This window comes from Ranitomeya imitator, chromosome 4, assembly GCF_032444005.1.
Source record: "Ranitomeya imitator isolate aRanImi1 chromosome 4, aRanImi1.pri, whole genome shotgun sequence".
NCBI lineage: Eukaryota > Metazoa > Chordata > Amphibia > Anura > Dendrobatidae > Ranitomeya > Ranitomeya imitator.
The window spans coordinates 313,809,239-313,821,765 of NC_091285.1; the positions used below are offsets into that span (position 1 = coordinate 313,809,239).

General features: G+C 42.7%; 1 protein-coding gene across 1 annotated transcript in view; it reads left to right on the forward strand.

The window, feature by feature from the left end:
• The window catches only part of CFTR (CF transmembrane conductance regulator), a 268,329-nt gene that overhangs the window by 36,972 nt on the left and 218,830 nt on the right, over window positions 1–12,527 (forward strand). Inside the window, exons 3-4 of the mRNA XM_069764852.1 lie at window positions 2,024–2,135; window positions 11,865–12,080. Coding sequence (XP_069620953.1) covers window positions 2,024–2,135; window positions 11,865–12,080 — 328 coding nt within the window. The remainder of the gene's footprint in view (window positions 1–2,023; window positions 2,136–11,864; window positions 12,081–12,527) is intronic.

Here is a 12,527-nt window from a genome sequence, read left to right on the forward strand (position 1 = left end):
TTTACAGGAGCATGATATGGAGCTAGAAAGAAGACGAGATATATGGTTTTATTAAAAAGAATTCAGTACACTCTGTGTTTTATTCATTTAAAGGGAATCTGTCATTAGATTCATGCTTTCTGATCTATGGGCAGTATGAATAGGAGTCACACAGTGAGATTGCAGACGGGTATGTTTTACGCTGAAATGCTGTGTCACTTCAAATAAAACTCGGGTTGAAAAGCTAGATGGTGACTATAGGGACAGACCTGACTAGTCCTTCTGCGCCCTCAACAGGCTTCTCTCTGCATTGCTGCAGGTGATTGACAGGTTTTTTACATGTGTGTATTTAGGGAGACACCTGTGAACCAACTGGAGCGAGTCAATGATAAGGAGCCCTGAGACTAGCCAGGTCTCTCCCTAAAGTCCCTGTTGAAATTTTAAAACTCTGATGCATTTCAGAAAAGAAAATACCTGACTGCAATCATACATGGTTCTGACAGCACAATTCTTTTGACAGGTTCCCTTTAGAACAAAACCGTCCATGGCCGCAATCACGAATCCAAACACTGATTCATGCCGAGGGTAATTCAGGCAGAGTGAATCTACTGACCCTATATATTCTTCCTCATTGTGGAATTTCAGTAAAAGGGTGATCCTAATCGGTGATTGACAAATCGCTCGGAATGCACAATTATAAAAGGAAGGGTGCCAATAATTGATTAGAACCTCCTTAAACTGAAAAGCCAAGAACGATCTGAGATTTAAAGGGATCCAGTCAGTATATTCATTCTGCCTGAGATTTAAATTAATAAAGTACATGTTAGAATGATTGATCCCTCACAAACAGCGATACCCAACTGACAGAATATGAATTTTTTGCCACAGAGTCATTGTTTGACTAGATCTGTATTGGGGAACACTGCTACTGGCTCTCGAGGAAGAATAATTTGGCTTATTCTTATTGAAGACGATGTGGCTGTCCTTTTTGGCAGCCATACAATGATCATTTTTTATGGAGGTTCTATGGGGAGCAAGAATGGGCTTTGAACACAGGATGCAGCAAGATTTTTCATTAATGTCCCATCTGTTTTCTGTCAAAAAATCTTTGCAGTATTAGCTGTTTCTTTGGTCCTTTTCTCCCTTACCTGAGTTCATATCTTTTCAGGAAAAAAAATTCCAAGAGGCATCATAGATGGCAAATTCAACCATGCAAAGAAGCTCTCTCTATATTTATATTCTTACCGCTTTCTCTGGCAGAATATGGCTCAGATGTCATCGTGGCACACATTTGATGTCCCTATATTGTGCCAGGGTGATATTCTTTGACCTGTTCAGCACTAGGATCTGAAAGTAAAGGATCGTAGCACGACCCAAAGTTTAAATTTATCGTAATATGTATAATGATGGCTTTTTATTCTTATGCACGTTTTGGGCTTTACATTTTTCTCTACATTTCAGCTAATGCATATTGTGACAGTTCATAGGAAGACTGTTGCCTATACCTGTCTTATCTGTGATTATATGCTCGTTTGTGCCATCTGTCACACTCAGAAACAAAGTCTCAATAAGAGTGTAAGAAAAGTTTTGATTTGCCTCATTTCTACATTGATAGATAAGATGTTATTCTATCAACAAGTCAGCTTTGTCTGCATTGTTACCAGTGAGAATAGTCTGTCTTTGTTTTCGTCTTGCTGAGCACTGGATGAAATCCAAAAACTTTATTTGCCTATTGTTTTGCATTGGTCTTAAGATCCCTGGCAGTTTTTAGACATAGAATGACCTTTACATGAATTAACTCCCTGCCATGAGATATATAGTTGGGTACCTAAATCTGTCAAAGGCATGAATGAGCTGTCCCTGCACTAACATTTTTATGATCATGAAGAATAGATCACTTTGGTTTTCTAAAGCTTTGTTTTTATTGCCATCATTATTTGACCTTGCTAAGTTTCCCTGGAAATACCTGGAAATTAGGAGGAATGTTACAAGTGTAAATGCTGCATTTGATGGATAACTATCTTGTTTTGTGTTTTTCCTTTAGAGAATGGGACAGGGAATTGGCAACATCAAAGACAAATCCCAAGTTAATCAACGCACTAAAACGTTGTTTTTTCTGGAAATTCCTTTTCTACGGTATTTTACTCTACCTTGGGGTGAGAAGACAAGTTTATTTAAATATATAATGATTTTGAGTATTTTGTACCATGACAAGTTGACTATGTACTTTAGTATTCATGTTAATTATTTTTACATTTACCAACATTTGTTAACAATTCTCAATTACCGTATATATACTTGAGTATAAGCCAAGATTTTTCAGTCCACTTTTTTGGGCTGAAAGTCCCCCTCTCGGCTTATACTCGAATCATACCCAGGGGTCGGCAGGGAAGGGGGAGCGGGGGCTGTCTAATAATACTCACCTACTCCTGGCGCAGTCCCTGCAGGTCCCTGGCTTCTCGGCGCCGGCAGCTTCTTCGTGTACTGAGCGGTCACATGGTACCGCTCATTACAGTAGTGAATATGCAGCTCCACCTCCTATAGATGTGGTGCTGCATATTCATTACTGTAATGAGCGGTAACGGTAACCGCTCAATACAGGAAGAAGCTGCAGTGCCGGGGAAGCAGGGACTGCACAGCGCCAGGTGAGTATAACGGGGAGGGGAGCGCTGCGCGATATTCACCTGCTCCTTGTTCCGGTGCTGCTCCGTCTTCAGCGTGTTCTGCAGTGACGCTCAGGTAAGAGGGCGCGGTGACGTGGTTAGTGCGCGCCCTCTGCCTGAACGTCAGTGCAGAAGACGCTGAAGATGGAGCGGTGCCGTAACGAAGTCAGGTGAATATTGAAAGTGCCGGGGGCCTGAGCGACAGAGAGGTGAGTATGTGATTTTTTTTTTTTGCAGCAACAGCAAATGGGGCAAGTGTCTGTATGGAGCATCTTATGGGGCCATAACGTTTATGCAGCACTGTATGGGGCAAGTGTCTGTATGGGGCCATAACGTTTGTGCAGCACTGTATGGGGCCATAACGTTTGTGCAGCACTATATGGTGTTGTGAATTCTGTTGTCGGACTCCCTCCTGTGGTCGTGAATGGTACTTCGGCGGGTTCTGTCTGTGGGCTCCCTCTGGTGGCTATGAGTGAAGCTGCTGCTTCTGAGGTTCCTTACACAGGTGGTTTATCCTTTGGTTGGCTGCTCTATTTAACTCCTCTCAGATCGTTACTCCATGCCAGCTGTCAATGTTTTTGCATTCGTTCAGTTCGCTCCTGGATCTCTCTGGTGACCTGCCTTCTCCTGCAGAAGCTAAGTTCATTATAGTCTTATTTTGTTCTCTGTTTTCTTGTCCAGCTGGTTTTCATGATTTTGTCTTGCTAGCTGGAAGCTCTGGGATGCAGAGTGGTCCCTCCGCACCGTGAGTCGGTGCGGAGTTCTTTTTTGCACACTCTGCGTGGTCTTTTGTAGGTTTTTGTGCTGATCGCAAAGTTACCTTTCCTATCCTCTGTCTATTTAGTAAGTCTGGCCTCCCTTTGCTGAAACCTGTTTCATTTCTGCGTTTGTGACTTTCATCTTTACTCACAGTCAATATATGTGGGGGGCTTCCTTTACCTTTGGGGAATTTCTCTGAGGCAAGGTAGGCTTTATTTTCTATCTCTAGGGCTAGATAGTTCCTAGGCTGTGACGAGGCGCCTAGGTCTGGTCAGGAGCGCTCCACGGCTATTTCTAGTGTGTGTGATAGTATTAGGGCTTGCGGTCAGCAGAGCTCCCACATCCCAGAGCTCGTACTGTATGAGGTTTAACTATCAGGTCATTCCGGGTGCTCCTAACCACCAGGTCATAACAGTACAGCTGGCCAAAAGTATTAATGCATCTCAATAGAGGGATAAGAGAACTTCTGAGACCATTTTTTTTCTTCTTTGCACTGTGTTTTGTCTTTCTTTTCCCCTAGACCTTTGGGTGGTTCAGGACACAGGTGTAGCTATGGACATTCAAGGTCTGTCCTCTTGTGTGGATCATCTCACTGCAAGGGTACAAAACATTCAAGATTTTGTGGTTCAGAATCCTATGTTAGAGCCTACAATTCCTATTCCTGACTTATTTTCTGGGGATAGATCTAGGTTCTTGAATTTCAAAAATAATTGTAAACTGTTTCTAGCTTTGAAACCCCGCTCCTCTGGTGACCCCGTTCAACAGGTAAAAATCATTATTTCTTTGTTACGTGGTGACCCTCAAGACTGGGCATTTTCCCTTGCGCAAGGAGATCCTGCATTGCGTGATGTTGATGCATTTTTTCTGGCGCTTGGATTGCTTTATGATGAACCAAATTCAGTGGATCAGGCAGAGAAAATCTTGCTGGCTTTGTGTCAGGGTCAGGATGAAGCGGGGGTGTACTGTCAGAAGTTTAGAAAGTGGTCTGTGCTTACTCAGTGGAATGAATGTGCCCTGGCGGCAATTTTCAGAAAGGGTCTTTCTGAAGCCCTTAAGGATGTCATGGTGGGATTTCCCACGCCTGCTGGTCTGAATGAGTCTATGTCTTTGGCCATTCAGATCGATCGGCGCATGCGTGAGCGCAAAGCTGTGCACCATATGGCGGTTTTCTCTGAGCATAGGCCTGAGCCTATGCAGTGTGATAGGACTTTGACCAGAGCTGAACGGCAAGAACACAGACGTCGGAATGGGCTGTGTTTTTACTGTGGTGAAGCCACTCATGCTATCTCCAATTGTCCTAAGCGCACTAAGCGGTTCGCTAGGTCTGCCACCATTGGTATGGTACAGTCTAAATTTCTTTTGTCCGTTACTCTGATTTTCTCTCTGTCGTCCTATTCTGTAATGGCATTTGTGGATTCAGGCGCTGCCCTGAATTTGATGGACTTAGAGTTTGCCAGGCGCTGTGGTTTTTTCTTGGAGCCCTTGCAGTATCCTATTCCATTGAGAGGAATTGATGCAAGCCTTTGGCCAAGAATAAGCCTCAGTACTGGACTCAATTGACCATGTGCATGGCTCCTGCACATCAGGAGGATATTCGCTTTTTGGTGTTGCATCATCTGCATGATGTGGTCGTTTTGGGGTTGCCATGGCTACAGGTCCATAATCCAGTGTTGGATTGGAAATCTATATAGCACAAAAAGTCTAGCACTCAACTTCAGTAACTAAGTAATTGGAAATCTATGTCTGTGTCCAGCTGGGGTTGTCAGGGGGTACATGGTGATGTTCCATTGCTGTCAATTTCGCCATCCACTCCTTCTGAAGTCTCTGAGTTTTTATCAGATTACCGGGATGTATTTGAAGAGCCCAAATCTGGTGCCCTACCTCCTCATAGGGATTGCGACTGTGCTATTAATTTGATTCCTGGTAGTAAGTTTCCTAAGGGCCGTCTATTTAATTTATCTGTGCCAGAACACGCCGCTATGCAGAGTTATATAAAGGAATCCTTGGAGAAGGGTCATATTCGTCCGTCGTCGTCACCATTGGGAGCAGGGTTCTTTTTTTGTGGCCAAGAAGTATGGTTCTTTGAGACCTTGTATTGATTACCGCCTTCTTAACAAGATCCCAGTCAAATTTCAGTATCCTTTGCCGCTGCTGTCTGATTTATTTGCTCGGATTAAGGGGGCTAGTTGGTTCACCAAGATAGATCTTCGTGGTGCGTATAATCTTGTGCGAATTAAACAGGGTGATGAATGCAAAACGGCATTTAATACGCCCAAGGGCCATTTTGAGTACCTGGTTATGCCATCCGGGCTTTCTAATGCTCCATCTGTGTTTCAGTCCTTTATGCATGACATCTTCCGAGAGTACCTGGATAGATTCATGATTGTATATTTGGATGACATTTTGGTCTTTTCGGATGATTGGGAGTCTCATGTGAAGCAGGTCAGAATGGTGTTCCAGGTCCTTCGTGCGAATTCCTTGTTTGTGAAGGGGTCAAAGTGTCTCTTTGGAGTTCAGAAGGTTTCATTTTTGGGTTTCATTTTTTCCCCTTCTACTATGGAGATGGACCCTGTTAAAGTTCAGGCCATTTACGATTGGACTCAGCCGACATCTGAGAAGAGCTTACAGAAGTTCCTGGGCTTTGCTAATTTTTATCGTCGCTTCATCGCTAATTTTTCCAGTATTGCTAAACCGTTGACTGATTTGACCAAGAAAGGTGCTGATGTGGTCAATTGGTCCTCTGCGGCTGTAGAGGCTTTTCAGGAGTTGAAGCGTCGTTTTGCTTCTGCCCCTGTGTTGTGCCAGCCAGATGTTTTGCTCCCTTTTCAGGTTGAGGTTGATGCTTCTGAAATTGGAGCAGGGGCTGTTTTGTCGCAAAGAAGTTCTGATGGCTCGGTGATGAAACCCTGTGCCTTCTTTTCTAGAAAATTCTCGCCTGCTGAGCGCAATTATGATGTGGGCAATTGGGAGTTGTTGGCCATGAAGTGGGCATTCGAGGAGTGGCGACATTGGCTTGAAGGAGCTAAACATCGTGTGGTGGTCTTGACGGATCACAAGAATTTAACTTATCTCGAGTCTGCCAAACGGTTGAATCCTAGACAGGCTCGATGGTCGCTCTTTTTCTCCCGTTTTGATTTTGTGGTTTCATACCTTCCGGGATCTAAGAATGTGAAGGCTGACGCCCTGTCAAGGAGTTTTGTGCCTGACTCTCCGGGTGTTCCGGAGCCGGCGGGTATTCTTAAAGAAGGGGTAATTTTGTCTGCCATTTCCCCTGATCTGCGGCGTGTGCTGCAAAAGTTTCAGGCTGATAGACCTGACCGTTGTCCTACGGAGAAACTGTTTGTCCCTGATAGATGGACTAGTAGAGTTCCTTACACAGGTGACGTGGTTTATCCTTTGGTTGGCTGCTCTATTTAACTCCTCTCAGATCGTTACTCCATGCCAGCTGTCAATGTTTTTGCATTCGTTCAGTTCGCTCCTGGATCTCTCTGGTGACCTGCCTTCTCCTGCAGAAGCTAAGTTCATTATAGTCTTATTTTGTTCTCTGTTTTCTTGTCCAGCTGGTTTTCATGATTTTGTCTTGCTAGCTGGAAGCTCTGGGATGCAGAGTGGTCCCTCCGCACCATGAGTCGGTGCGGAGGTCTTTTTTGCACACTCTGCGTGGTCTTTTGTAGGTTTTTGTGCTGATCGCAAAGTTACCTTTCCTATCCTCTGTCTATTTAGTAAGTCTGGCCTCCCTTTGCTGAAACCTGTTTCATTTCTGCGTTTGTGACTTTCATCTTTACTCACAGTCAATATATGTGGGGGGCTTCCTTTACCTTTGGGGAATTTCTCTGAGGCAAGGTAGGCTTTATTTTCTATCTCTAGGGCTAGATAGTTCCTAGGCTGTGACGAGGCGCCTAGGTCTGGTCAGGAGCGCTCCACGGCTAATTCTAGTGTGTGTGATAGTACTAGGGCTTGCGGTCAGCAGAGCTCCCACATCCCAGAGCTCGTCCTGTATGAGGCTTAACTATCAGGTCATTCCGGGTGCTCCTAACCACCAGGTCATAACAATATGGGTCAAGTGTCTGTATGGGGCTATAACGTGTGTGCAGAACTGTATGGGGAAAGTGTCTTTATTGGGTCATAACGTTTGTGCAGCACTATATGGGGCAAGTGTCTATGGGGCCATAACGTTTGTGCAGCATTATATGGGGCAAGTGTCTGTATGGGGCCATAACGTTTGTGCAGCATTATATGGGGCAAGTGTCTGTATGGGGCCATAACGTTTGTGCAGCACTATATGGGGCAAGTGTCTGCATGGAGCATCTTATGGGGCCATAATCAACGTTTGTGCAGCATTGTATGTGGCAAGTGTCTGTATGGAGCATCTTATGGGGCCATAATCAATGTTTGTGCAGCACTATATGTGGCAAATGTCTGTATAGAGCATCCTATGCGGCCATAATTAATGTTTGTGGAGCATTATATGGGGTAAGTGTCTGTATGGAGCATCTTATGGGGCCATAATCAAGGTTTGTGCAGCACTATATGGGGCAAATATCTTTATGGAGCATCTTATGGGGCCAATATTAACCTTTATGCAGGATTATATGGGGCATATTTTAATATGGAGCATCTTATGGGGGTCATCAAAAACTTTATGGAGCATTATATGGGGCTCCTGATTCAATATGGATATTCAAAAACACTTAACCTACTGATGTCTCAATTAATTTTACTTTTATTGGTATCTATTTTTACTTTTGACATTTACCGGTAGCTGCCGCATTTCCCACCCTAGGCTTATACTCGAGTCATTAAGTTGCCAATTTTTTTGTGGCAAAATTAGGGGGGTCGGCTTATACTGTCGTATATATACGATATCCATTTTTTTAACGCAAATTTTATCTCACATTTTTTCTTATTCACTGCAAGGGCTCAGTCAGATGGCTTTCACGTTCTGGTCAGGAGAGCTGCTAGCCATTCCGTACACTGCATTCTGATCTCAGTCCAATTTATACAGCTATCTGACTGCGCCCTTATAGTGTATTTTAATTCAGTGTTGTTAATATTGTTCTTAATATCAAGTTAAAATCATCCTTCAGCGGTCAACCTCCTAGGTTGCCTCGTAAATTAATAAAATAAATAGAACACTGTGGGCAAGTCCTGTCTAAAGACATTTTATTTCATGCTTTGTGACATTAGTTTTATATTGTTTGAATCATTTGCTATATATTGCATTTTGCATTATTTGAAGAAAAAAAAAGAACAACATTCTTTACATGTATTTGATAAAGTACCAATCAAGTATCACAAGTCATTTACCCTTTCTTTTAGTAGTCTATGTAACGGGGTCTACCAAGCTGGGGTACCTCTTTCAGTACCACCCCGTGTTTCAGGAGGTCCACTCTGCTTTGTCTGGAGTCTGAATGAAGGACGCTGACTGGAATTGCTTGGTTACATGGGCGCATATAAAAGATCATTGCTTCTCCACGTATTTCCAGTCTGACAACACTTCACTCTCAGGACACAGAATATATCACACAGATACAGAGGGCAGGCCAATAGAAAAGCGGCAGGCCAGACATACATTACAATAGCCGCAGGTGGCCGGAACCTGCCAATATTTACTGTGGGAATTACAAAGGTGGGGGCGGACAAAAGGGGAATATCTTGTCCCCTCTGCCCAGGGGCGCAGCCTGTGGACTGATGCATTAGGGACATGCATCTCACATGGAACTTATTATACATACATATAACTGCACAACATATTCTGGGTGCTGAGTGGTTCCGTAATACGTAACAGTCTACTTTACCTAAAACTATAAAATGATTATTTATTTGCATTTTGGATCATCCAATACACCTTGGAAGTCATAATGTAATAATTCTACAACCTAATTGATTCAACTTACAAAAGTCATCTCATCCATCAGCACATTGGCCTTGAAGTAATGTATTCAGCCAATATTCCATGGTAATATTTACCTTCTTACCATTTCTGCCAATAAATAAAGTTGTGGCCCATGTTCCAAAAGATCTGGGGAATTTAAACCTTAATTTATGCCCATTGAAAGAGATAGAGAGCAGGAGATCCCTGGTACATTGTCACTCTAAACATTAAGGTTAGGTCTGTCCATATCTGAACTCAACTGATGTCTGACCTCAGTAACATACAGTGGTTCTTAAAAGTTAGTGAACGATTCCGAATTTTGCACATTTTTGCATACATTTGAACTAAAACTACATCAGATTTTTATAAATCCTAAAATTAGTTAAAGAGTACCAAAGGAAACAAATGAGCTACAAATATTAGACTGTGTCTTTCTTTTTAGGTAAATGATGGAAGGGTTCACAAACTTTCAAGCCCCACTGTAGACCACATGGTACATTAAGAGTTATATCATGTTGTTAAACAGAATTGTATTACAGGAAGAGTGCAGTTGTACTTCAGAGCTGGACTTACAAGCTCTGTAGCAAAGAGCTGTACTCTTTGCCTGGGAGACCATCCAAAGCTGATAGACTGCAGCAGTTGTTGGCAACCTAGGCTCTGAGCATTATGCAATAAAATGTAAAATCCCCCCTTTTTTTGAAAAAAGAGAATTTTTTTAATAACAAGTAAATAACGGACCGTATTTTCGTACACCTATTGTGACGCCGGCCTAAAACTGTGCCACATATAATGCTCCATACCGTTTATTATTGCCCCATAGATGCTCCATATAAAGCTGTGCTACATATAATGCTGCTGCAATAAAAAAAATGACATACTCGCCTCTCGTCGCTGCCCGCTGATCCTCAGCGTTCCATCTCTCCGCACTGACTGTTCAGGCAGAGGGAGGCACGCACACTAATACGTCATCGCACCCTCTGACCTGAACAGTCGCTGCAGAGGATGCGTAAGACTAAATATGAAATACTCACCTGCTCCGGCGTGGTCCCTGGCTCCTTCTCCCGGACAGATGGTCTCTGGGCACTGCAGCTTCTTCCTCTGTCAGTGGTCACTGGTACCGCTCATTACAGGAATGAATATGCGGCTCCACCCCTATGGGAGTGGAGTCCATATTCATTACTTTAATGAGTGGTACCACATGACCGCTGAACAGAGGAAGAGCTGCGGCACCCGAAGACCATGGGACAGGCAGGGACAGCGCCAGGAGCACCAGGAGCAGGTGAGTATGCGACAGTCCTCTCTCCCCCTGACCCGCCGACCCTGCCGCCGACCATGACTCGAGTATAAGCCGAGAGGGGCACTTTCAGCCCAAAAATTTGGGCTGAAAATCTCGGCTTATACTCGAGTATATAAGGTAATTGTAACATTGCTTGTTTTTCAAGCACTTTGAAATTTTACCCATTTAAGATGATGCAACCCCCCTTTATTTGCTTTACATCACTCACTATCAATTACAACTGATGTTAATCTAAGTACTTCCTCAGTGAAGGACGTTATATATGGCCCCTCACTAACCTTTGGCAATCAATTCTGATGGAGGTCTGATTTTAAGACCGAAAACGTTCAACTTTTGATTGCAACAATAAAAAGAGACTTTATTTCACCTTTCACCATTTTGAGTGCCAAGTTCTTCTCATAGTGCTAAGTACTACAAATTATTGTTGAATCATGATTTTTTTTTTCATTTGAAATATTTTCTGCTGTTCACAGGGTTGCACTAGAGCACTAAAAGATCCTGCAGTGGTCCCAGGATCTGACATCATAAATGGCTTCAAAGGTTCCCCAGATGACAATGTCATTTGTAGTTTGACTGTGAGCTAATTACTGACTATTGGGGTATAATTCCTGTTTCTGATTCACACTAACTAATAACTAGAAAACTTAGGGTTCAATTCGAAAGGATGTGCAGCAAAGTTCTCTATAGATTAGAGTGAGCCTTTAGAGCTATTTTGTCAACTAGCCACAGTCTCACACTGACCACCTCACTCGCACCGATTTCTGAGCAAAGAGGAGGGCAATGGGGCAGACAAGTAGACTGAAGATATTGCTGGATCAGGAAGGTGGCCCATTCAAACACCAAATTGCTAACTTCTTAAATACTGTACAGTGCAAACATAAGGACTTTCATATCTGGCTTGGGTAGCACTTTACACCTACTTTATTGTACAGGAAGGAGTTATGCAACTCTATTATGAGAGTCGATGAGCAAGTCTTGTACTGGCCACCATCCAGCCCATCTTTCCATAAATGAAAGTCATTAAGTAAAACTGGGCAGTAGCACAAGAAAGAAGAAAATGACAGCCAAAGATTAGCGACAACTGAGCGTATTGTCTCGATCTGATACACAACTGTCAGGACACTTGTTGCCCATCCTGTTTGTGGTGTTCAGAACTGCCCTACCTTCTAGTTAACAGTAAGGTACTGCCTCATGTTGTATGATTTTGTGAAGGTCATGTATTTTTATTTAAATCTAAAAATAAATGGATAATACTAATAATGCCTTTCTAATACATTCCATTCCATCTTAGGAAGTCACCAAAGCTGTCCAACCACTTCTTCTTGGAAGAATTATAGCTTCTTATGACACAAATAACAAGCTGGAGCGATCCATTGCTTACTACTTGGCAATCGGCCTATCTCTTCTCTTTGCTATCAGAATGCTGCTTCTACATCCTGCCATATTCGGCCTCCATCATATAGGGATGCAAATGAGGATAGCAATGTTCAGTTTAATTTATAAAAAGGCAAGTATCGCTTATTTTCATTTCCCATTTTTGTTATATATAGCAGAGATGAACGGATCTTTTGAAATTCAAATATGCCAACTTTGCATAATTTTTCTCAAAAATGTGATTTGTGGTGAATAAATTCACGCAAATCTCGATGCTGGAAAGCTTTTCAGTGCTTGTAAAACACATGTGGGTGAAAGGGGAAACAGCCCTGCTGACCATAAGTGCTTAGAATTTAGAGACAAGGAGAGAGAGAGAGAGAAAAAACCCTGTAGACAAAAAGAGATTACACTCTAAAGAAGAGAGATCCCTACAGACAAAAGAAGACACATTTAACCAACAAAATTACTCTTAAACAATGGGAAAGTGATCCCTTCCAATACTAGCAATATAACCTAAAAGCGACCATGAAGGAGCATGCAATCAGAAGATAATAAACAAAGATAATAAAAAATGTTATCT